The sequence below is a fragment of the Sprattus sprattus genome (assembly GCF_963457725.1).
Source record: "Sprattus sprattus genome assembly, chromosome: 15".
In the NCBI taxonomy this organism is placed as follows: Eukaryota; Metazoa; Chordata; class Actinopteri; order Clupeiformes; family Clupeidae; genus Sprattus; species Sprattus sprattus.
Window position 1 is genome coordinate 13994485 of NC_137913.1, and position 27344 is coordinate 14021828.

The window sequence follows — 27344 nt, forward strand, 5'->3', positions numbered from 1 at the left end:
AGTCTGCGCAGTATCTCCCAGGACTGGGTGATGCAGTAATTCCACACTCAAGCAGTGGATCTGTTGTAGTGGGCAGATTGTTGATACGGGTTGATGAAATATTATCTCTGCTCTGTAAACAAAAATATTGAAAGAACAAAAAGTAAGGTTGTAAGCAGGCAACTGCTACCTGTTAACATGCATACAACTGATTTGATATCACTCCATGATTCTTAGGGTTTTCAGGAGAATGTGCATCAGTATGCCGTGTATCATGACAGCAAGGAGGTTTTCAAGGGAATGTCTTTTCTCATTTTTGTCCTTCATCTGCATTGCATTACATTTTTGTGTAGCATAGTGTGTAGTCCAGTAGGTTGTCAAGATATGTCAAGTAAGCAGTGAACTCTAATCTCTCTGTGAATTGCATCAACTTCCTCTCACCTACTCAAAAGGCCTGCTCATACGGCAATGAACTCAAAAGTGGTTTTAGGCGATGGGGTCCTGCTGAGAGATCGGGAGTCAAATTTGTGAAATACACATTAATATGTGATATATAAAACAACCCCTTGGAGCTCTCAAGCCCCTGGTTGCATGATTCATTTAAAATTGGTTTGCTGGTCAAGACCCTCCTTTTGGACTACAGCACAGCAAGAAGAAAAACTACAGCACTTTCAACAACAATCACAAAGGCACTCAATTGGTGTGATGGAATAATGTCATAGATTAACTATGTCAATACAAGAGCATTTAAGCCTAAAGCAGTGACCCAACTGTTTTCATGGGAATACTTTAAGATGTAGGAAATTAATAGAATAACAATGGTGTCTGGTCTTTATGAATACAATTCTCTCTGGCTTTGTGTGAGCAGTCATGCTTGTTTTAATGCACCACAGCAGGCTACTCTAAAAAGAAAAAAGGTTTGTTGCAAGCAAACTTAGTGACAATCTGCAAGGGACGTCCTTATTATTTTAGAAGAAAAAAGATAAGATTGTTTTCTCTTTGGTTTCTAAATTGGTGAAATGGGACCCATGACGTTTGCCCTCTGTGGTTCCTTTAATGGCTGTGGGTTCCGATCGCTTTTCCACTTTGCCGTTTGCTTTCACCGGAACTCTTAACCAAATACAGACAGTAAGGGGCGGGCCCGGATAAACGCCTTATTTGGAGTTTCCAGTTCAGCGGCGAACTTAGCACTGTGAGCCAGAGCCAAAGCCAAGCCTGCGGATTTACAAGGCGCTTGCAATATTTACAAGCGATTAACTCTGACAGTTGCCGTCTTTGTAAGCCAGTGAAACTGTTTTCTACCTTTGACTTTGCATCTTCATCTCACGAAAATTTTATTTAATTTGCTTATGCATTCAACTATGTATTTATTTTATATTTCAGACCATCAACCAAATAATTTTCTCCAACTTTTCCTGGAAAAGGCTACGTTCTTTTGACAGATTAAATAGGCCTACCTCTGTAAACGTCATGGGTGCACACTGCTATTGTGTTCATTTTAAGTTCCAAGGACATCAAATTGACTGTGCCTGGTGGACAGCACCAGTAATATAAACTGCTGTTACCCTGACTTACAATACAAAAAAAAACAATGATAGTGAGCCCTTGACATTTATTATGGCTGTCACAGTTCTCAAACTAGTGATTACCTTACTGAGTGGGAAGATGTAGTCTGGCACGCTCTCTTTAGGTTACAGGACAATTGTTTGTCTGTTTGCTTGGTCCTCGTTGGGTGTTTTGAGCAAATTGACCAGTTGTTGCATTCTGTAGTCTGATTCTCCCAAAGGTTAGCCTACCCTATCTGTGTTCACTTCCATTAGGCCACTGCATTGCATCCTTAGGCTACTGAGTGTGCAGGATAACGCCCTCTCACATATCGTGCAATCAATAACTTACAAATAATAAACGGCACAGTTCATTTGTGGGAGTTTTGGAGTCAGTGCAGTTGTTCTAAGCTATAACCAAAAGGTGAAGGTAAATCAGAATATGATTTGGATACGAGGAGGCTATTCTTATCGACAAGACCGTTTAAACAGACTTTGATATTTTGGGGTCGGCAGTTTTGTATACAATCACTGCTGCATTGAATGCACCCTCATCAAGTTGCACCTGCACATGGAAAGTGACACAAAGGGCCTATTGAACTTAAGTTTCACGCGCAACGCATAAGATGCCCAACTCACACTAAACAGAGGCGATGAAGAAAACGTCCGCGGCAGGTGAACAGCATATTTGTGAGACACCATACCCTCAATAGCCTACCTACAAATCAGCCTCACAAATTGTGTAGCCTACAAACAAAATAACAGAGCTCGGTACGTCCGCGGCACAGGACTGCTCGGTTTTCACCACCACTCTTCCTGCTCCGGACTATATGTTCCACTATGAGGTGCTTCCATTGGTGACGTGTGGCTCACGATCTAGCTTTGTGTATCCATAAATGGTCATCTACGTCACAGATTTGTTCCGTCCCCCTATTTAATACAAGTGAGCGTTGGAGTTCCCTGTCTAAGCAATACCCTCAGCAGTCAGTGCTCCACTTGTGCAATCACCATCGTTTCATTGATCCAGAGACTCTAAACATCCCCACCAAACTAGAAAAACTCTTATTTAATGTGTATTACCCACGACTGAACTTACATGTCTCAGTTTTAACGAAGAGGTTTCAAGTGCTGATTTGGGTCCGGGAGTTGGATACAGCATTACCAGGGATTTGTTCTCGCACTACCATCGTCTTGATCACAATCCATCGCGCTGTCAGAGAGAAGACTGCGGGTGTATCTCAACGGATACCTTCACGCTGTCATTAATGACAAACTGAGTAACTGCTATGACAGGTAAACTAGCGGAGAAGCTCCCTCTTACCATGAGCAGTTTAATCAATACAATTCCTGACAGTCTTTACCCAGAAGAGGACATTCCGACTTCTATGAACATTTTCACCAACACGGATTCTATTTCCCACTACTCGCAGATGAACACAGGTACAGACAAAACTTTATTTGTATCTTAGAGCTATGGTTTTGTTTATCTTGGTTGTAGGCTGTAAACGTAGTTCTCACTACGCTCAAACGGCAACAGTTGTCTCCAAGCCGAGTGCGCTTCTCAGGCACCTGTTTAGCGCACCACTCCGATCTGTAGATGCGCTCCTACGGAACGTAGCTCTTGAGCAATAAGTGCATAATACCATTACTTAGGATGCATAGAAAGTATATTATGAATACACTTTGTCATCTCTGTCCTATTACTATTTAATGCTGGCAGTGGTTTTCAAACTGCGACTACTACTGACAGACAGGGAATCACAACATGGATGTAGGTTACTGTCAGATTCTGAGGAAAACCATTTCCACGAATAGTACAACAGAGATGGTGCTCAGATTCGAAAACGTGTCGTGCACGCCTGTTGAAACGTAGCCTGGTTTACACGTTTGAAGTTTAGAGAAGTCAATTGAGAGCTGATAACTTTCAGGATTAAGTAAACGCAGCAATGGTGCGGTAAAGTAAAATGGTGTGGACAAAAGTAACATGTAGACATTGGCAACTGTATCTGCATGGCAGAGAAGAGCCTTTTGTTTACCACTGGTTAATGTCGAGGATGTTTCACGGATTAAACATTCGTAACAGCCACTTATTTTGATATGGCCAAGATCATGAGCCATACGGGCTATCTGTGAGATTTAGAGGTTTGTACGTTTAATGATCAGTCTTCACCTATGACCTATGGTGTCAGAACCTGCTGCATTTTTAAACTTCACTGTAAGGATTTGAGGCATCTGCATTTATGGTCACAATCTGATAGGCTAAATGGACCATATTTCACCGACACTCAGAACACACACACACACACACACACACACACACACACACACACACACACACACACACACACACACACTCACACACAATCTGAAAGCCTGTTTCTAAGGATCAGCAGTCTGACAAGGGAGATTTTTTCATAAATTAGTAAATAAACTTTTCCTGAAGTATCAATAAATAGGTTAAGTTTCCCGTCGCAATGAATGGCTTCACTGATAATATCATGAATAGCTTACGCTTAATTTAAAATCGGTGGTAGCGTTGTGGTTGTTCCATAAAGGTTGATATTAGTATACTGATGATAATAGACGTCTTTGATTTTATCTCTCGTTTTTATAAAAAAATAAAAAATAGTAAAACTGTCTTTTAAATATATAAGCAATATTAGAGGTGCATTTTGAGCAAGACAACTAAATCTAGGCTATAGCCTACTTCATGCAGCAAGAATATAAAAAATAGTGTAAATCTTGCATTGCTGAAGAGATTTCATTTAGCAAATTAAAAACAAATAACAGGTTATAATGTTGTCTAAACATATGGTTTAACTACCTCACATTTTCTTAGGTCAAAGAATAATTGCAATAAAATAAAAAGCTATTAACGGTTTTAAATTATTGATTTTTGGTGACAGAAAATGGCTTCGGGTTATAGCCTAAGAGGCGGCCTGCAGTGTACACATTCACATCTATTTAACTGATAAATCAGGTGAGTTTAACTCAGTACGAACATTTTAGTCAAAATTATTAGGCTTCAGTCTATGATAAACACACACAGGAAGTCTAAATCTAACGTCTTTTATAGGCAACTGCCACTTTCGTGCCAGATTGAATTTGTCTATTAAAATGCAATAGGTCTACGTCATCGACCTGTTTCGTTGTATAAGACACAGAATCATTTTCCATTAACTGATTTTAATTTATAAATTATTATCTGAAAAACACACACTTGATGAATACAGCACTGCCGAAGCCTCGTCATTTACTGATTTGCTAGTTGCCATTATTTGCTCTTCATTGAGCTTGCAGTTACATTCGTGTTTAATATAAATATTTGTATTTTAGAATATGAAAGCGATTGATCTAACAAGATACAATATGGCTCATACATCATATAAAGCCTCTTTTCAGTTTCCTTCGTGCCTGTTCAGATGATATTTGGAAGAGCACCCAAGACAAACTTTTACAATGGTATTTTTTTGTTTGGCTCTACAGGAATAGCCTTCATATACCTCCATCTAAATATTTATTTCCTTAAACTTCCTACTGCCTTAATTTGAACAACAATTTCATGCTTTAAGGGCAATCAAAATGTGGTTCTTAAAATGAAGCGTGTTTTTTCCAAAGTCGAATTCTTAACAATGAGGGATGACTGACAGCATGCCATTTCACATACACCATGCGTTTTACTGTTGAATGGGTGCAAACATTGCCTGCAATTTTGGTTTTGTTTGTTTCACTGTGTAGCCCACCAGAAGTAAAGCCCTGGTGAGCAGAGAACGCTCTTGGTATTCATTACACAGAGGTTAGAAGTTTGTGCAACGTTAAGTTCAGCAGCTTTATGACTGATATACATTTGCTTCTCACAAAAATATGTTTACCCTGAACTGATTTCAGACCATCCTGCATGGTACAGTGGCTGTTACATGAGGCTACAAAACTAAGTGCCATCAGAGTCGCATCTTTTCTCAGTATGTAAGCAGAGAAAGTGACACACCACAGAAAGAGACACGAGAAAAGACATTAGCATAGAGTCCTTAATGCTCTGATTTTCTGTGGTAATGAGTCAGCGAGTGATAACAGCCATGTTGACCTGATGCCCCACTGCAAATAAATTCAGGACTGCCACTGCTCTGTGGATATGCTCCTGTGGTGCAGCCTGTGGTCTCATAATCCGAGGTTGCATTTGAAACTTGATTTACTGGACCTTGTGGGAAAGCAGAGAATGAGGAGAATAAGAGAGAGACAAAGGGTGTGTGAGAGAGAGACAGAGGGAGAGAGAGACAGAGGGAGAGAGAGACAGAGAGTGTGAGAGAGAGAGACAGAGCGCGTAAGAGAGCGAGAGAGACAGAGCGCGTAAGAGAGCGAGACAGAGGGAGAGAGAGCGAAAGAGAGAGAGAGAGACGAGGGGAGACTATACTCAGTTTGCTCCCTGATTCAGTCGGCAAGTTTAGTTGTGTCAAAGTCAGATATGCTTCTTCTTAATTCCACTCATTGATTGGACTTTGGGTGATTTTTTAGATTTTTTTTTCCTGGGTGGACAGTGAGCTGAAGTCTGGCAAAAAGTTAAGTTTGAGATGAACCAAGGATTCCACTTCAAACCAAGCAAGTGTTGTTCATGAGTCACAGTAAACATTTACTCTGTGAATGATGTCAGCCGTATGACTTTACTTGAGGATGTTACATTTTTAACAAAACAATGTTAGAGTCCAAACCATGCTTGTTTGTTGATGGCATTCCTTCTGAATTTCTCTTCTGTTTTGTGCAGATAATATAATGGATTTGGGAATGGGGAGCGAGAAAGGATCGTCCGAGATTCAGTATGGCTCCAGTTTCCAGTCCAACCGCAGTGGCCAGACTGTCACCTACTTAGGGAAGTTCGCATTTGACGCCCCCCCATCGGGAGGGATCGGAGGGTCTGGGTGGTGCTCAGACAATAACATCATCAGCCTGGTGAGCGCTGGGATCCTGGGTGTGTCTCCATCTCCCGGCAATATTACCACACAGACCTCCTCATCAGGAGGCAGCATGGGTGGGCAGTCCTCAGAGATGGAGCAGGTATACGGTCCCCCACTGCCTGCATACTCTACCTGCAGTGAGATGTACCAGGACCAGGTGTCCTTCCACCACAGCCCAGCGACCAGCACCCCCCTGGCATACCCGGGCAATGACTATCACACCTCTTCCAAAGCCCCAATCGACGGCAGTCTGTTCTCCATGATCCCAGACTACAACCTTTTCCACCATCAGGGGGAAGTTGGCGTGATGGAACACAAACCCTTCCAGACCATGGACCCCATCAGGGTGAACCCGCCGCCCATCACGCCCCTGGAGACGATCCGGGCCTTCAAGGACAAGCAGCAGATTCACCCGGGCTTCATTGGCGGGCAGCAGCACGCACCGCAACACCACCAACCCCCCCAGACTTTAACCCTCAAGCCCATCCGGCCGCGGAAGTACCCAAACCGTCCGAGCAAGACGCCCGTGCACGAGCGCCCGCACGCCTGCCCGGCGGAAAACTGTGACCGCCGCTTCTCCCGCTCAGACGAACTGACGCGCCATCTGCGCATCCACACGGGGCACAAGCCCTTCCAGTGTCGCATCTGCATGCGCTCCTTCAGCCGCAGCGACCACCTGACCACGCACATCCGCACGCACACAGGCGAGAAGCCCTTTTCCTGCGAGTTCTGCGGACGCAAGTTCGCCCGCAGCGACGAGCGCAAGCGGCACGCCAAGGTGCATCTCAAACAGAAGGACAAGAAGCCCTCCGACAAAGGCAGCGGCGCAGGAGCGTCAACCAGCCATAGCTCTCCACCCAGCTCCTGTGGCAGTGGCGGGACAAGCAGTGGCAGCATCATGACTGTCACTACCTGTGCATAGGGCTGGAGGATGTCTCAGCATCCCACACAAATAGACTGGCAATTTACTACTGGGGCTTCTCTGTTTCCATTGAAAAAAAAAAACAAAGACAAGAAGAAAGGACTTTGAAAGACTTTTTCTCTATTCCTTCACCATACTCCTTGTCCATATTTTTTCTTTACAGATAATATTCTTGCCTTCATTTTAAGGTGATTTTAAGAGGGTCTGCTCTTCCTTTTGAGCTCATGGGGTTGGGTACTGGAGGCATTTCAAGAGAGCACTAACAGATTTGTGGATATCAGTCCCAGCGTGAATGAGTAAACTGCGCTCTGCCTTTTGTACTTTGAAATGTATCTGCCTGCAGTCTTCAACAGAGTAGTGTACAAGAAAATATCATTTCAGTCAGGGCTTTACGTGGCCATCAAGTAGTAATGGTAGAGATTACATTGTGAAATGTATCAGATGTATTTTTTTATGGGACTGTCTATTTAAAAGTGCAATCGTTTTTGTTTGCTTTTTTTGTTGACTGTAAGCAGCACTTTGGTTGTTGTCTATTGTTTAAGTAATGTTTATTTTTTATTAACATTCCATCTGTTTTTTCTTTCTCCTATGGAGTGTGCCAAATGTCCTGAAATTCTACAGCCAACTTAGTTATAATCGCTCCTTGAGATTAAGTCCTAATTCCAAAGGTTTGGGCTACTGATATTTTCTGGATGTTTATTCAAATTATTCCAGTAGAAAGAAAGCTTTGGTGTTCAGAGATGGTACTTAAACAGTTATGCCAGAGTGGTCATACCCATTGGCTTTGGGCTGGCACCAGGCAGTCCCATTACTTTTTGATGGAACATAAATAAAAATAGATTCAATGTAGTAAATGTAGTGATTCATGGCACGTGCCAACCGAAATACAAATGTGCCCATGTCGGTCTGAATTGGTTTTCATGCCCTCAAGTTTAAAGAATCATTACTACATTACTTCTGAACCATATACGAGATACAGCCTTTGTCAAAAAAAAGTGCAATATCAATGAAAACAGGCCTTAAGCATTTACCATCTGAGCCAATAGGAGTCAGAACAAAGTTCTAGTTCTAGTTCTAGAAGTAATGTCAATGAAACATTCCCATGGCACTCTGGCATCCCCCTAAAATCTCCAATATTCTAAAGGCCTTTCTCATTTCTGCTTCTTTTTGCCTGCATGTATCTAGTATTAGTAATACTGCATGCACTGATGTTAAGAGGCTGCAATAGCAACAGTACATCAACAAGGACATACTGTAGTGTCCAGAGTTGAACACCGGGCACAGACATAAATAATGCCATATGAGATATCTTTGGAGTGAACTATGTGTTTTTTTTTGTTGCCATTGTGGCTATTTTCCTGAAAATTCGTGTACGTAACTTCTTACAACTTCCAAGAGCTCCTTACTGGATACAAATATGCACACTGTATCCCCAGTGCACATACAATAAACATAGAGCTGATTTCAAAAAGAAATACTGTTAAGAAATAGATGTAAACATATTTCTGTATAGGACTTCCTGCTGCATCTACTTTGCAGTCCAGTAGTATTGGATTTAAGAGCCATGGCATTTGCTTTTCTATTTTGATGTATTTTTGTCAACTAAGGCCTGATAAGTACCCCAGTGCCATCCCAGATCATTTTGCTCTATCCGGTTCTGATGTAGGACCCAGCTCCAACTTAATGTATTTGATAACGCCACGGTTACTACACATTCTGAGAACATTTAGAGCTACCCTGAAAATCAAAAATGTGGGACAGAATTTTTGTACAGTTAAATATACACAATATTACACATTTTTTACTTGGAATGTAAAAGACAGCGTGCTCCAGTATTACATTGTGTTTGTGTGCTTGTGTGCATATGAATACAGTTGTATTCCTACACACACATTCTTACATTGACTGAATGTTTAAGGAGACGGTCAATTTCTTATTGGAGAAGAGTTGTCATGTACATAGTTTGTATCGTTACTTGTGAGTTTGTGCGCTGGAGAGTGGAGCATTGGGGCAGTTTAAAACTTGATACATCCTCCATTTTCAAAATAGTTAATATAATTTGTTATGTGCTAAACTTTTTCAAAATGACTTGGAAACACACCAAATGATGTGCTAATATTAAATAAAGGGAAAAGTAATTTAAGAAATGTCTTGTGTATCTTGCTTAAAAGAGTCGTTACATGCCACAAGTACAACCAACCTAGGTTTTGAACATTATGTTGGCATGGTATGGCACTTATATCTAATCATTGCCCGGAAAAACTACCACCCCAGCCTATTCAATGACATCCAACCCATCCAAAACTTTAATGAAATGAAGCCAAAGCTCAGCCCATTTCAACGTGTCACACTTTAGGTTGTCCCTAAGTCATACAGGATAAAAACGATAGGCCTGCCCAAGTTGAAAACTGAGTAACTCCCATAGACTTAAACTTTGAAATGCAACCAATAGTTTCAATGACTACAAAGTCTACACTGCCCTCAATGCTCCAGTCTGGCTTATCACAGTTTATCACATTATGACTTGTCTGAGTGGGTGAGCTGACATCCCACCACGATATCCATGGGAACAACACATTGTTCCGTCATTCCGTCATGTCAAGTCTCAGAATCATTTGCTGCCTCCGACTTCAATCTTACAAAAAAAAAACTGTTAGATTTCTAGTAATTCTCTGGCGGTAGGCTACCCAGAAAACGTGCTGAAAATAATCGACTGATCAATGTCCTGCAATAACCGGTTTCCACTTTCTGGAAGGTTTCCACCTCAGTTCCAATTAGCCCAATGGTTCTTTCGGATCTTATGTCAGTCAAATACATGATTAAATTCCTCTGCACTGTCAGAATGTTTTTAACCGCGTGAAATTCAAACTTGCCACGTACAGGCCTGTTGTGAAGTCCTAGCACGTTATGTTGAAATGGTAGTTAATGATTACCTATATATAGCCATTCTAAATAAATAGCAATGGCAGGTAGTCTAATGGGAGCATTAACACTGTTTAGGCTAAATAATTGAAATGTGTCGAATATAACTATTTGTCAGAGGTTTAGCCGACCCAGAATGTTTGGTATTATGTAGTGGCTGGTGCATTTTTTCTGGAAAAGAAAGATGAAATTATTCCCCACACATATGATATTGGAATTTGCCTGAAGCCAAACAGAGATGTTAAATCTTGGCAGCTGTGATTCTGTATGCAGAGGAATGGTTTTTAATGTCAAAACTGTGTATATTAGCAAACATATCTCTGTAATCATCTCACTCTAATTGAAGGAAAGCGAGGCAAAAGGAACGGCTGGCTCAGTTCTCAGGTGAAAAGGGCAAATACAATCTATATCAGTAAACATGAAATGCCTCCATGGATTTAGTTTGAGCTATAATAGTTCTTGGTTAGAGGGTGTCATTTTTGCGTATTCGGGTTTGTAGTGATGTCTTCATTTCTGAAGCAGCATATGTGGTATGGGAAATAGCTATGAACAAAAACAGCTTCTGGCTTAATTTTGCTTATTTATTTATTTTCTCTGGTTCTGCCAGGAAGGATCAGAAAGAAAGGCCAACTGTAAAAATAACCAAGGCAGCGCTCACAGATCATATAGCTGGCCCTGTGGATTTGCTGCTGGCTTGTGTGAATTCACATTTTGATTTATGGGATAGAAACCTGGTTTTTAGGAGAGCTGCATTTAGAAAACCTTGTGAAAAGGTGGAAGATATTCTTTGAAAAGAATGCAGTTGCATAGAAAGTGGTCTTCATAAAGAACTCCCTTTGGCACCTCTAAACACATGCCATGTCATTACGATATGATCTTGAGACAAAATGCGTTGGAATGCATTGTGCAAAATTGACATAGGCTCCATTCCTTCGAACTATATGATTTGCTTAAGAAAATCACTTTCTGGATTTTTCTTTCTTTTTTAAATTCCCAAATACTAGTTTATTCCTCAATACAATCACATTTCACATGAAATAAATGTGGCGATGTAATCAAGTTGTAGGGAATAGAATATGACCACAATAATACAAATCTATCTTTTAGATCTAGGAAGCCTGCCATACATCCCAATATGCAGCCATGAATCTGTTTGGGATCCCGTCAGCATAGAATACTTCATAGAATCAAGGGTGTGTTTTTGTACAACTTTAACCTGCAAGCAGAGACAAGAATGTCAAACAATAAAACTGCAAAAAACAATTCATCCCTAAACCCCATCCCATGCAAGAAAGAAGTAATATCACTTTCAGAGAGAGTCATTATCTGATAAATCTGCGTGTGTTTGTGTGTGTTTGTTTGTGTGTGTGTGTGTGTGTGTGTGTGTGTGTGTGTGTGTGTGTTGCGTGTGTGTGTGTGTGTGTGTGTGTGTGTGTGTGTGTGTGTGTGTGGGTGTGTGTGTGTGTGTGTGTGTGTGTGTGTGTGTGTGTGTTTGTGTGTGTGTGTGTGTGTGTGTGTGTGTGTGTGTGTGTATGTATGTACTGTATGTGAGAGAGAGTGCAATATGTAAGAGTGTCTGGTAGTGTACGTGTTTCAGTTTGGGTTGCACTGGTGCCAGAACTCCCCACTCAACTGCCCTCAAGTCTCTTGTGTCAACCTGATTGTTCACTATTGGGAATCGGCCATCCGCCAAACTTCACAGCCTCGTTTTTGCCAAATTGGGTCGCAAGCTTGAATGATTAAGGACAATATTCAATGACGGTTTCACGGAGGCAACAGAATGTAAACGTGACCTCAGTCAGCGTTACAGTTCAAGCCTGGCCTGCTCTGGAGCCTGTGTTTATTTGTTTAATTTACTCCCTGCAAAGACGCTTTTGTACCAGGTCATTAAAGGCCTAGAGTAAACACACGGCACCAAACCTTAGCATCTATTGTGTGCACTCATTCTGGTGTATGGATGACATCTCAACCCAGCTGTATGAACTATAAATGTGGTAATAAAGAAAGATCAAATGAATTATCTGACCACCCAATTTTGTTGAGGTGTTGGTATCAGATAATCAATAATGAATGTTATTCATCACAAAATGGCTTTTTTTATGTGCTTTTCTTGAGGTCTTTTTTTGCAATTTTATCCATGAAGTATATTATAGTTTCTTCCATGTTTTCTTGTTTGCATGTCACTGCACGGAAAATGCTTTGTAAATGTCTTCAATCAGAGAAAGATTTCTGGTTGTGCTCAGTTAATTATGCATGGAAAATATCAGTAAATTAACAATAATACACATTATTTTTTTAAGAAGAACAAACAAACTGTTGAGGGAAACTTTCTTGAATTTATAAAAAAATGTAAATCCATGTTTGAGCCAAAATTAGGCTTGTATGTTGAAAACACTTGTTACACTTTTGTGGAAGTTTTTATTTCATGTTTTTCTACTGCCTTATAATAAGGTTTTAATTCTATGGATATCGTAATGAAACTATTGCTATCTTTTGTGGAAGGAAAATTCAATTTCCTTCATTGTTCACTTGGTTTTTAAGTTTGTTGTAATGCAACTGTTTTGTTTTATGCTGTGAAGCACTTGAATAAAGTAAATCCGATGTTGTTATTTGTGTACCATTTGCACTGTGATTGAAAGAGGTAAACAAGAAACTAAATATATTATGTTGCTGACAATACATTCTCTCAGTGTGTTTCATTAACTTCTACAATACGTATATGTTACAGATGTTTCACTTATCATGCAAGTGACTTCCATAAATCACTACTGAATCTTCAGTAAATTGCTTAAGACTCTAAAATAAGTGCATCATCAGTTGTTGGGTTTTAGCGCATGAGTATGTTGAAAGAGGATTGTCGATGCAAGTAATATGCTTGAAGGCTGCATACAAAACAAGCGATACAACTGTCAACACTATCATTCCTCACTCCTGTAAGCTAGGCTCTCTCAACAAACCTTCAGCATTTAATAAGGCACGGCGTTTATGATAGGATCTTAGACTACATTTAATCAGTGGAAATTGGACAGATTTCTACACAGTATTGGGAGAACCAAACTGCAAATACTTAGCCCATGACAATTCAAATGTACAAAAAGGTTAATTACCAAAATAAGTAAAGTAATCTATGCCTATTAATGTAAAATAACAAACTTTGACGCCCATTAGCTAGTTGAACAGTGCTAAATATAGACTTTCCTATAATGCTTGATTCAGGTTATACAGGGAATGTCATATTCAAGCATTCAACATGTCTCTTCTCCAAAGTTGTAAAGAAGATCCAGTGATCACATAAATTACATGTATTGTTAGCACTTCAGACAAAACCTCTCTGACCACAAAGACCTCTTTGCTTTCCGTAGTTCCACCTAATCCAACTAACCTCTGACCTTTCAGTTAAGGAAAAGTTTTGCACTTCCTGGATACTGTTCGAGTGTTTGGATTTCCTCGGGGCGATGTGTTTTGGGGAGACAGAAAACACTACCTCAATACATTGAATCATATCCTCCATCAAAATGAGTTCAAAGTGGTATGTACAACATAGTGACCTTAACTTCAAAACATCCAAATAAACGATGTTGCCTTTTGTTTTCGTTTTTGTAGCTAACAGTATTAGCCTAGCACTAGCTCACTTGTAAATTAGCTAGCACTAACGTTACCCTGCGTCAAGACATCGCTAAATTAACAATAGTTTATAGATAACCAGGCCACATTTACAGATATTTAACTATCGAATATGTATATGGCATGTTACAAATCATTTCTTGAATATTAAGAAGCAGCTAAGAAGGCAGGTAACGTTAGTTCATGGGTGTAATGTTAGTATGCTGAGCTATTTTGCTAGGTTGCTTAATCTACTCAAGGTACGTTGGCTAGTTAGCTAGCTAGATAAGTGGTCACATATGGGTCTTGATTATAAATATGGTTCTGTCTAAACGTTCATGTTTTTTATTTTTGATAACCCACCCATCTTAAGTCGAGTTCATTGAGCTCAAAAGTAACACAATATAGTCAAGGTAGCAACGGAGTGAACGAATTGGACTGACAACTACTGTCAGTTTACATTGACTATAAACGGGTGAATGAAGTTAGCTAATTAGCAAATGCTGGCCAGTGCGAGTTCCTGTCCCGTACGAAGATATTGAGATATCAGTCAGAAAGGAGCTTTGTTGGACCTGGTCTGTAATTCCGTCATAATTTACTTATGACAGAAATCTACTGTAGTTACAAAAGTGATGTTAACAGAACTCGTCACAGCATGGTTGTTTGATTGTTTACAGTACTGAATAACCTCACGGGAACTGGGAACTTATAAGAATGGCAGAAATCCCCCCGTTTCAGAAGAGCAGTGCAGATAGGAAGAAAACATTCCATGCATCCTGTGATATAAGAATATGTCACCCCTTGGTTAAGGCCGAGATGTTGCAGCAGTTATAGCTGCTATATTGTATGGCAGTTATACGTTTGCCAGGTGAAGGAAAATAGGCTGGATCAGTTCATTTATGGCAAATAGAAAGGATAGCCTTAGAGAAACATTGTTTCTTTTGTTGACACTTTTTGAGGGTTGGTTTTATAGGAAACAAGTTTTGGTACCATCCTCAAATTCATTTTGATTGTATATGGTCATGTGAAGGACAGATAAACACCTCTGTGTTCCCCACCCAAAATATGCCCTATGTAGTGCTGTGTAACGGGCTACAACCCCATGCAAAAATGGAAGAAAAGCTTTCACACGCATGACATTGCTAGCTATACTGCAAAAAGACACCATTTGGTGTGTTGGCAATCTTTTACCAGTGTCAACGGGGCAGTTGGTGGTGTTTGCAAGGTTTTTGCATGTCTTTTAGGTAGTAAACTAACTAGTTTTGATTCAGAACTCCGTGTTGCTGCTTTAAGAGATGACATTTTATCTCATAGTGTAAGCTGTGTCTTGAATGTAGAAAAAGGTTTGCACCGAGTACGTCATTTTAGCAAGCTGGAAAACATGAAAGACCTTAAGGCCATATGATTTTAATCGTGAACTCTTGTTTCAATGTTTCAAAATATTGGTATAATTGCCTAATGACTGTGTGATGACTGTTCAATCGTAAGGACAGGACTTTTGTAGTTATAGCATTGCTCTTTTGTTTATTGCTGCAGTCTGTGTTAAGTTTTGTAGTGTTACGTTACCCAAGTACAATAGATGATGGATGATCCTAAATCTCCCTTGGGATAAATAAAGTATCCATCCATCCATCCATCCATCCATCCATCCATCCACTGTGCCTGTTGTGCAGTGCATTTTAACTGCCTATAGGTCTTACCCTTCAGCCTTAAAAGTTGATGGGAAAGCTTCCAGTGTAAACAGTCTTTTTTCGGATTCCACTTTCATAACTTGGTGGCCAACAAAGCAGTTTTAAATCCTGCATCTTGCTTCTCATTCCCAGAACTTCACCACATTTTCTGCATTACACTACCACCCTCCCATGGGATAGCATTGTGGTCAGACATTTTTTTTTACATGATTTTTAGACTTGCTGCTAAAAAGTGGCTTTCATGTATTCACAAATGAACTCAACACACAATGCCCTTACATCATTGCAATTCTGCGAACACTAACAGGACAATGGTGATGTCACGGTTGCCATAAGATTTGTTCCGCATTGATTGTTTTCAGTTTTAACTCCTCTCCTGTTTCTGACGTGCGTTATAAGCAAGACCCACATTTGCAGGGTCAAAAAGCAGCAGGCAGCCACCAAAGGGGTGAGTCGAGACCAACGTCACCCAGCCCAGTGTTGGGATCATTGGCTGGCTTAGGGGACGACACTTCAACCAGCACGCACTGCCAGCTCCAGGGGTCGGAGGTTAACCAGGCCTCCGTGAAAGGGTCCATTATGACCCGGTCTGACCAGCGAATTCCAGGCAGGCCCTCGCTCTGAGCCCATGACGTGGGCCCAGTGACTCGAGGGTCATCGCGAGAACAATCGGCCGGTTCCGTCTTGTCAAGCAGCCCTCTGTGTTCTGCCGCGATAAGATCCCACCCTCCTCCCCTCTTGCGAACAACGCGCTCTTCGCAGTTCCGCTCGCTGGGTTTCGCTGCTCTGTCTGCCAGTGGCAGAGTGTGCTTCGTGACTCATCTCCCACCATTACGCTGCGTAATTGCTCCGCTCCTACAGAGTCGGAGCTTTGTTGCTGAGGCTGGGCCTCGCACGTCCAGAGTGGCGTCGACTCGGCCAGATCTGCATCTCCGTGAACAGGACACAGTGTTCAGCGGTCAATAAAGAGGTCTCTTAGAACATCTTTCATAACCCCCCTCCATCCCCCCACCCCCCAGTTTGAAACTGCCGTTCAGTTCCACATCTGTTGCCCATCTCGTCTGGTTCCTTAAAAGGTAATATCTCTCCAAGGCCCTCTTTGGATGCTTCTTTTCCCCTTCCCCTTCAATAGCTAGTTCTCCATTGTTTCATTCATATGGAATCATTCATTATTGTTTTTTTTTTTTGTTCTCTTCCTGTAGACCTGAGTTTTCAGTCAGGACTCATCTGTGTGTGGGAGACTGCTCTGCTGTGCTCCATTCAAGTGATCTTCTCATTCATGCTGACACGTTTGAGTGCCTCAGTCACATTCCTTCACAGAAGAGATTTGTGTCCTTCATCTTTAACCTTCACACTACCAGCTTCTTCTTGCTTGCTTTACTGTCTGAAGTCGAGTGCTTCTGGAGACCTGTTCCTCGACAGATCCACCATTTGTGGCCCTTTCACCTTAACACTGAAGTACAGAGTTCTGTCACTCGATATCTTCCACACTAGCCTTTTCAATTTCGGATACTAGAAGCGGATACCTTGAGATTGAGTACAATTATTAAAATGACTAGTCATTCCACAACAGCTATGACTAACATGGATTAAATGCCATCCAAAGTTGTGACCTGAAATTAAGGCTCTAAATGGCACTTTATTCCCTTTAAAAGGCCCAGGGAATACCAAAATACCTGGAACATCAGGTTTGACATCATTCTCAGTCACTATAGCTGGTTTATGTGTATGTGTTCCTTAATGTGTAGTGTAGATGGACAGTGCTGTAATTTCACAATTAAAAAAAAGGAGTTTAATTGCTCCCTTTCTCAAGTCATCTTCCTTGACATGGCCAGTTGGCGCCACTTGTTGACATTACATGCAAGCATCTGAAGCAACAACATCCATGGAGTGACATAATGTCAAAATTTAACCAGGATAATCATCATTATGCCATGTGTTTTTAGATTCACATCTAAAAGCAGGTTAACGGATGTCATCGTTACTCAGACTTGTTGCTTACAGATACAGAATGTGATGCAAAATATCAAAACAACTCTTATTACCTTTGCTATGACACTCTGTTCACTGCAAAGGCCTGCTCTTTTCTGCATAGTTTGACCATTTGTCCTAAGTAGTCATCCATCCATATATCAGGAAATCATGAAGGATCCTTTGGTTGTTATTTTTATTTTAGAATTATATTGCTATTTACAGTTACATTTAAGTTGACAGAATGTATTACTAAACTGTAGAAGTTAAGTGTGAGCTCAGTATGATTTGAGTATTATTCTGGTAAAGAATTTATAAAATGTGCCAAATTTAAGGTCTCAGCATAAGGAGTTTCTTTTAGGTTTATGTCCCACTGATGTGGAAGCAGTGTTTTACATGGTAATTGTTAGAATTTCTCTAAAATAAAGTATTATTGTGCGCATAGAGAGAACATAAGGTAATTTGGCTTTATTTTAATAGCTTAAACGAAGAACCATATGGAAAACTAAACTCTGTGGAAACCGACTCGTCAAAGGTTTTAGCATATACAAAACTTTGAGCACAAGCCAAGCCCTTTCCCTTGATGGACGTGATTAGTCATCATGGCCGTGACTAGTCTTTTAGCGCCCGTGCCAGGAGTATGCGAGTGTTATTGGTGGATTAAGCCCCATCATGCTTTCATGACGCAGGCCAGCTCCTGGCACTCTCCCCATTAACCCAGTTGGTGGTGGTGGAGGAGGAAGGACCGGCGCAATGTCATTGTCCCTGGCACCGTGGCAAGGGGTCTACCCAGGGGCATGGGATCAGAGCGCACAGGCTAACCCCCGCTTCCGACATCTGAGGCTGTCTACAAAAATGTCTCTGTGTGTGAAGAGTCATCTCCGACGATTCCCACAGACCAAGCCGCGCTACAACCAGAAGCCCTTGCTGCTTTACCCACGGCACCAGAACACAGTCACCCACATCTCGCCCAGCTGCACAAGTAAAGTGCAGTCTTTTCCCCTTTGTTTTGTTTTTTCCGAAGGAATTTATGTATCCTGTATGTCTACACTGATGTCTGGTAGTACTGGCTAGTAGTGGTGCTTCGAGCTTTTGCAGAATATTGGGGGGCTAAGCATCGAAGTTTCGTAGGCATCCATTGTGTCTCTACCTTGTGTTACTGTTCATTGTCTTTAACCTCTTTCTTCTTCTGCCATTGGAGTCTATAGCAGAGCCTAGTACTCTGTGGTCAAAAGTTTTGAAATTTGTTACACTGATTGGGGAAAGTCCACAGTTTCACCAAGTTTTATGTTTGTATCTTAAGCGCTCTAGTGCTACCATTGGGTCTAGATGAGAGGTGCGTTTATACATGTAACTTTTGAACCGAATGCCTGATTTTCAGATGAGGTACCGTTGGGTTCCTTGGATGAAGCAGAGTTCATATGACGGACATATGACATCAATTTACACTATATTGGATTTTATGAAAAAGTTGACAAGTTCTTCACAGTCCACAATTTGCAACAGGTGATCTTCAGACCATATGGATGTAGATTTTGAAAGCTTTTGTCACAGCCAGTTAAAATTAGTAGCAAAACTGAAGAAATTTGGCACACATTATCTTCTCAGGTCATCTTCCCAAAAAAAGCCTCACAAAAGTTAGACAGATTTTTATTTTCAAAACCATTGATGCTGTGAGTGCTTGCAGCCATACCTTTGATGCAATGACATCAGCTGGGCTACTTGGCCACCTAATCGCTGCTTGAATATGTAGGTTAAGATCTTTGTGTTGCCTTGTGCTGTGTCTAAGTTCAGCTAAAAAAATAAGCTTGATGTGCTGTACCTGGTAGAGGTGGAGACAAGGGAAGTGTACAGATGGGTTTGCGACGAGGCCATTTTATAGGTTGGATTATTCTGTTTGGGTGTGGATATTGAGCTTGCCTATGCCGCTATTAGGATATATTTGTCAAGTGATTAGCTTAGTTAATCGTAACTGGAGATGTGAATTCATCAGAAAACCACCAATTAGCCTAATTAGAACATTAAGCCATTTGTCTGACATCTGTAGGCTAATTAACTACATTTAATCAGATTTATCTTAAATGTGTGATTTTATAGTACATTTTTAATCACACAATCATATAAACCTCATCAATGATGTAAATAAGCATCGTTCTCATTTTGTATCACTGAATATTTGAAATTAAATAATTTTGACCCTGCATGTAGCAGTAGTGGATTAAGGACAATACATGGTGTTACAAGGCCCTAAATGGGGTCATCTCTCTCGTTCTCTGTGTAGGAAGTAAACTCTCTCAGCGCGTGTATACTTTCGTCATTTCTAAACTATCTAGTTTCCTCTGTCTCTTTGTCTAATTCACCATGTTTGAAAAGCGCTATTAGGCAATATTACCCATTGCGTCAATGAGTAGCCTAAAAGAAGCAGTCACCGCAAACGTAGATCTGCTCTCCTGGAGTTGTGCGATTACTGATGAGATAATGTGCCTTATAGTCTGCCGTTGATGCATTTCGTTTGTAGTCATATGAGTCATCTCTGAGGACTTGAGGAATTTCAGTGGGTGACTAGGCTGAACGTAGTTTTCCATGATGGTGTTGCCTCACCAGAAGTATGACAGAGGTGAAAGCACTTTTCCTGCAGATAGACTATTTATCCCATTGTTCTCCGGCTGCCTGTCAAGTAAGCGTAATGAGTGCCTTCTTCAATACGGCTTGCTTGCTCGACACAGTGCTCTGTAATACCATTTGCTTTTATCAGAAATTTGTGGCTTAGGTTTTACATTGCTGAATATACCAAAAGAACGATCTCTCTTCCTTTTTTTTCTCTTGAACAAATATTCACATACAATCCCCCTGCAGATGAAAAGTGTGTGTTCCTTGTCAGGAGGGGATGAAACACACTTTTTCAAGTTGTTCTTTCATGGGTTTGACTTGGCGCTCTGATTGAGCTGTCTTGAAAGGGAGTGACTGACTCACACACACACACGTTCACATTTACACACACAGAGTTTATTCACACCCTTTGCTTTCCATCTCATTAGTGCACACACCTTCACTTTGACGCAGCTGCTGTTCCAGGGAGCTTGTCAGCCGCGGCCGTCCATCAGTCTCCAGGCATATTATTAGTGTCACATCAACTTTGTGTGTGTGTGTGTGTGTGTGTGTGTGTGTGTGTGTGTGTGTGTGTGTGTGTGTGTGTGTGTGTGTGTGTGTGTGTGTGTGTGTCGGCAGGTACGGTTCTGGAGTAAAACCTGTGATTTCTTTCTCATAAGCTCCCCCAGCCTCTCTACTCGGCAATTAAGAAACAGCCTATTGTTGCGGTGGGGTGGGGGGCGGTGTTAGCTGAGGGGAGGAACGATTACTCCCAGAGGGGTTGCTACCTATTTTAGGCACAACTGTTGGGTTTTGACATCCATAATCCGGTAATGCGATTTTGAGTGATTGTGAGCTTTTTTTCTGTGTCTGTTTGGTTTTGGTTTAATGACACAACTGTCTCACACACAGACACAAACACAGACACAAACACACACACACACACACACACACACACACACACACACACACACACACACACATGCAGAATGCCCCTTTGTCTCTGAAGGCAGTGTCACTCATCATTTTATGGGTGCTCCAGCCATTGGGTTGCTGAGGGAAAAACAACCGACAAAGGCCTGAGCCCTTATATCATCACGCACAAATCATTTACAAAGGTCATGTCAGTTTCTGAGCGAGATGTGCCGTGACAGAGCAGGGCGGTGGGACAGGGAAAGTCGCTCCTCAGGAGGCGGAGGAGATAAGGGACGTCTCCTTGCCTTCATCGTCGCAGCTCCACGGCGCAATGCCTTCTGAATGCTATGCCTAATCTATAGCTGTTCCTGCCCTCCCGTTGATCTCAGCCCCAATTACTCTGCCTGTCGCTTGCCCCCCCCCCCCCCCCCCCCTCCATACCGCTGCTCGAGAGTCACCCTCTCCTCTGCCTAACAAGTGGAGCCGGGTGGCCGTCCCTCTGAGTTGTTATTTAAGGCCTAGACGTTGTGTACCCCTGCCTCATCTTGCACCGTCGCGAGTGTGCCATCATTTGCTGAGAGCCATCTGTCATCAGTGAGGAGGTGGTCCACTGTTTGCTTGCATGGGAGAGAGAAAGAAGGCTAAAATTGTCTGGGAAATGACAACAGCGTTCGTCTCTTTGTTTCCCTTTGCATTCAATCTTTTCTGGATTGCTGTGAACTGTGGTCATTTGCCAGGAATAGGCAGGACAACCAACACGTCATCTCCCCCCTAAAGATTTCATCATATGTCTGTCACACTATAGGGGGTGGATGTCTGAATAATAGTCTCTGAATCCAAACTTGCTCAAAGTCTTGGGCAGACATTATGAAAGAAAAAAATAGCTAACAGCCATGTTTTACAACACATAATCATATAATTGCTGAACAAGCAGATTACCAATGGTCAGATAGATTGTTCTCTCTTAACTCTCCACACTATTGTGTCTCTGTGTGCCTCCGTGCCTTGTGTGTCCAACAGTGTCCCCGGTGTCCATCAGTGTCCCCATGTGTGTGGAAGGGACATTGGTCCTGGCATTCTAGAGAGGAGAGGGGGAGGGTAGGGGATTGTCGCAGCCACACGTGGCAGAGCGGAGAGCCCCCTTCTCATTAAGAGTGACATCCGGGAGCAATGGCAAGCAGATGTGGTGTGGCAACAGGAAACGTGTGTGGTTGGCCAGGCACGTTCCGGCGGAGCACAGCTGAAGGGCAACCAGGAGCGCAACAGAGGCAGTACAGCCCGCCTCTCTCAGCCAGCGCCCAGTTGGCCCACGCCGACGCTGACACGGAGCTGACGTCCATCCGTCATCCTCCCACAGCAGTTCCTGTCTGGGCAGATTGAAGACCTGAATGTGACCAGTTTCGTCATTGGCCTGACCTGTTCAGGCCTGTGTGGTGTCAGCAAGAAATTGACGGAAAGTTATTTCCATGGGAGTGAAATATGAATTTCATTTGAAATGCGGTGGTTTGGCTAAAAGGAAGACGCAGAATTCAGTGATGCTGAACTTCCTGATATTGCGTCAATATTTGTTTTAATGTAAAGCTCCCCAGATGCAGTGGATACTTTCAGAGATGGAGCGGTTCAAGCGGTCTTGTGATATGCTAATTTGGACAGAAAATGGTTTAAAACTAAAAAAAGTGCTGTCTGACCAAGTTGTATGAACCATCAAGAAATTTCCTACCCTAGACACCTGGATGATAATGTTAGCTTGAATTTGGAAATGTTGATCGCCCATTTGTGTTCTTTCATAGGATTCCCTTCAAGATTGGACAACCGAAGAAACAAATCGTTTCCAAAACGGTAAGACTAGCGCCTTATTTCCTACATCTGCCTCTAGTATGAATTCTATACACACCTAATCCTCGGATCTACATTTAGTTTATCCGTTTCTTTTAAAGATTGAGAATCTGGTTAACTGGTTCTTTGCAGACTGGGTGTTTTTCTCCCCAAGTTTATAGAAGGAGGCAAGCCCAGCCTCTGTCTCCCAAGCGCTTTAGTGCACTTTCTTAAGAGTTGGATTCAGAGCTGACAATTTTGGGTCCTTGGAAGTGTCCGTTAAGTGTTGGGCTGTCAGAAACTACCTCTCCCTCGCTGCCAGGAAGGTCTTCGGCCGTGCCAGCAGCTTTGGTGGCTTTGGATCCGAGCTCGCGCCCTGACCAGACTCCTGTCACAGTCCTGCCTCTAAAATCTTGCTCTCAGACATGGGAGAGCAGGCTTCTGTCTACACACTGGTCAGGAAAAGCAGTAAGAGAAAGCCCTTGTGGTCAAGAGGGTCACCCTGAAACCTCTCGGCGAGTTCCCACTCCCACTGCACATACACACAAATACCCACTCCACACACACATATACACAATCCACACACACGTATACACACTCCACACACACATATACACATTCACACTCATACGCACTCCACACACACACACACACACACACACACACACACACATATATACACACTCCACACACACATACGCATACACACTCATACACACGTCACACTCACATTCACACACTCCACAACACACATACACACTCATATGCACTCCACACACACAAACCCATACACATATACACACTCCACACACACAAACCCATACACATATAGGCACCCCACACACACAAACACATACACACTTTTCCCGGGCCCAGCATATAGCATGGGGTTTCCTCAAACTTACGAGAATATAGTAGCCCTGCATTTCAGTTTAGTCAAACGCAACAATTACTGCGCCGAGGCCTTTCTGCTGGACAAACAGGCCCTTAATCTTGACAGACAATCTCAACAGTCTGAAAAGAGACCCAAAGAATACAATGGAGCGGGAGCTCAAATACTTTATGAAAACTGAGACATGGGTAACCCTTTTAAAAAGTTTTACTCGACCAAGTCTGGACGACCCGGCCCTACCTGCCATGAGTCATCCTCCTCTCAACCCCCCTGTCCCCATGCAACCCCCTCCAGTCAGCTCACTCTCCCCAGTCCCTGCCAAAGCCACGCGTGGTAGCGCGCTAACGCTGGCAGTGCCCAGTGAGTGGGTGCCATCCTCTCCTCGCTGGGGTGTAACCACATCCCCTCTAATCTGTTTTGAGGCTCTGGGCAGGCATGGCCCAGTGTGGAGCGGAACGGTCGCCGGCTTCCTGTTACATCACGGGCCCCAGAGGTCCGGTGTGAGTGGGCCCGGCAGGCGGCCCGGACGGACAGGGCTGCCTAAGCCGCCTCTGTTTCCCCCATGGCTGCCTGGCAGCCGCCTGCGCGCATGTGTGTGTGTCTGTGTGTGTGTGTATGTGGTGTGTGTTTGTTTGTTTATCCCAGTGCCCACAGAACCTCAGGATAGGAACTCCTGCTGCCAGGGAAGCAGTGTGGCCCTCTGCAATTACCGCAGACGCACTCAGACCCACACACAGACAGACAGAAAGGAACAAGGCAAAGGATCTAAGCCAGAGAAATAGCCAGCAAATTAAAGGAGTCCGACGGAAATTAGTGTCTGTTTCTGTTTGAAAGGTTTATGGGGCATTTGTCTCCTTTGAGAAATGCACAAGTGGGCTGTTCACTGTATAAACACTCAGCAGACACAAATTGAGGTATCCACAAACTGCACAATCAGGAAGCGACGAGCCAATTTATTGTACAGTAGTTTTGATCAAATGCTTGTGTCATTTGTCTGAGTGTTTAAACATGTTTTAAAGCAAAGCGGATTTATCTGTTCACAATGGTGGTCCTGATGTTCAGATCGACCGTCTTTGAGTTGGAAACAAAGCTCTCCTGCAGCAGCCTGTTCAAAACTGGGGCATTTTGTTTTCCCACACACTCCTTTAAGACAGCACCTTCTGTCTCGTTCCCCCCTCATCAAATGTTCTCATTTCTGTTTCTTTGGCAGGTTGAAAGAGACTTTGAGAGAGAATATGACAAGCTCCAAAAGTAAGTTGACATGTCCGACACCATTTTGAATCTCCATGGTTATTGCCTGCTTTGGAATGTGCGTCATTAGTTCGCAGAAATGAGAGCGGGAGAAAAATTCAAAACTTTCAAACGACACCTGTTCCAACAAAGCAAACAAAACAAAACAAAACAGAATGAAACAGAATGAAACAAGGACATCATTTTTAACATGTATGTCTTTTGGGTACATATATATATTTTTTCTTGCTGAAGCAGTCTATCCTAGCCATATCAAAGACATTTCCTCACAACTGCTCCAGAAAAAGCTGCTTTGAAGGAAACCATGACCTATTTAAGTCACTATTCAATCCCGTCCCCCCAAAACACAAACTCTGTATGTGTTTGTGTTAGTGTGTGTGTCGAAACAAAGGAAGATCGTTTAAAGCAATTTGCCCCAGACCCTTAGGAGCAACTGCTTAAGAGGGGCCTTCCCCGCTGTGTAGCTGTAGGGGTCCAGAGGCTGAGTGAGTGGGCGCAGTATGGCAACGGCATGGCGCCGGCGCTGTGTTTAGGTTTCGGCGAGTAGGAGGCCCGTGCTGACAGAGAGGGAGAGGAGAACAGCGATAACGAGCGGAGACCTCGCACTTGAGCAACATGCCACTGGGATGGAGAAGAGGGTGGCTCCAGTTGCACGCATGTGGGCACACTGCCCGGTGCGTGTTCAGACACCTCTGCCGAACGCACCTATGATTTTTTTTTTTATCAAACAACCGGTTGCCTGTCAAGAAAAGAAAACCTGTCTGCATTGCTCTGGACAGGTTGACGAATCCTTCCTTTATCGTTCAAATGTATATCCATTTTGAAATGAGACACACCACTCTTATCCACTCCTCTTATATTAAGTGGACTAATGATTCTTGTAGTGACACATACACTCGTAATTGTGTCCCTCGTGCCGTCTTCTCCCCACTCTAACGGTTGGTGATGGTGAGAACAACACCACTACGGTGATGGGCCGTAAGCCCCCCTCCCCCCCCCCCCCAGCGCACCATGCGCCACTCACATGTGGAAGTGAGGAGCAAGGGGTCGGCTCGGGGCACGGAGTAGAAAGGAGCATCTGGCTCCCTGCTCCTCCATTAGCACCTGCAGAAGCTGGGGCCTCCTGGCACCCTGAGGGGGTATGAGCAAACACAAATGACTAAACCCCCCCCCCACTCATAGCACCTCAGATCTGCCATCTCTTACACAGACAGACACACACACACACACACACACACCACGCACACTACACACACCACACACAAACAAACACGCACACACTCGTACACGTACACACTCATACACGCACACACTCATACACACACACACACACACACACACACACACAGACACACACACACACACACACACACACACACACACACACACACACACATATATACACAAGCACACTATGCACTCTTAAAAATGAAAGGTTTTTTGGGTTATTTTTTTTTGCTCCCTTCCCAAATCCCCTCCTGCTTCCTAATGATATCCCTCAGATCTACGGTGACAGCAGTCCCAGGGGAATCCCTAAACAGCGCCGCGTTTCTCCCTAATTGATATAATGAACAGCCCCCCTACACACTCTAGTCTCAATTGTCAAGTAATTGCCAGTGTTAACACCCACAGTGTGAGCGAGTGCAAGCGAGATGGAGAAAGACCCTGTGAATTGATTCGTTTTTTTTTTTATATTATTCTCTTTGTGAGAGACACCCAGCTAATATTTATGACTGTAACAAATTTTCCCTTTAAATATAGATAAATCAACTGGTAAATGAATGAAAATATCTGAATATTTTGCCTCATACTTCACTGTTAACGAGGTGCTCTGCCTCAATAATCTTTCATTAATCTTTTTAATATTTGTTGAATTGGCATTTATTAAGTTTTAATGTTGATATAATTTGGGGTCACACTCTCTCATAGTGTCCTGGATCTTACCTCTGCTTGACAGGCAGATAGCTCACTCTCAGTATCCTGAATAAATATCGCTGCTAGTATGCTGAGACTCTAGAAGTCCAGGTGGTTCTGTGATCTGTTCTAAAGATTGTGGGTAGCCACAGCCAAAGACGAGGACCAGCTCCGAACATTAAAGGAACGCCGCTGACCCATTTCTCTCTCCCTGCCATGTCCTCACAGGCTAGAGGATCAGACGAAAAAGCTTCACAAGGACATGAAGAAAAGCACAGAAGCAGATACAGGTATGCACTACTTTGAAATTTTAGAGACCGGAATGGATGTTTATGTGTAGTCTTTTTTTTCCTTTTTTTAAGAGTATTTTTAAGAGTATGTGATTTC

At 42.6% G+C, this 27344-nt stretch overlaps 2 protein-coding genes across 2 annotated transcripts in view; both read left to right on the top strand.

Moving 5' to 3' along the window:
* Positions 1 to 2809: 2809 nt before the first annotated feature.
* Positions 2810 to 7394, top strand: egr3 (early growth response 3; the record flags this gene model as incomplete). The annotated part of the gene is made up of 2 exons (XM_080852134.1): positions 2810 to 2963; positions 6283 to 7394. 2 exons carry the CDS (start codon positions 2810 to 2812, stop codon positions 7392 to 7394), a joined length of 1266 nt encoding a protein of 421 aa, XP_080708260.1.
* Positions 7395 to 13751: 6357 nt separating this feature from the next.
* bin3 (bridging integrator 3) overlaps positions 13752 to 27344 on the top strand; it is a 43160-nt gene continuing 29567 nt past the window's right edge. Inside the window, exons 1-4 of the mRNA XM_080852304.1 lie at positions 13752 to 13845; positions 22876 to 22924; positions 25003 to 25043; positions 27186 to 27247. Coding sequence (XP_080708430.1) covers positions 13832 to 13845; positions 22876 to 22924; positions 25003 to 25043; positions 27186 to 27247 — 166 coding nt within the window. The 5' untranslated portion in view covers positions 13752 to 13831. The remainder of the gene's footprint in view (positions 13846 to 22875; positions 22925 to 25002; positions 25044 to 27185; positions 27248 to 27344) is intronic.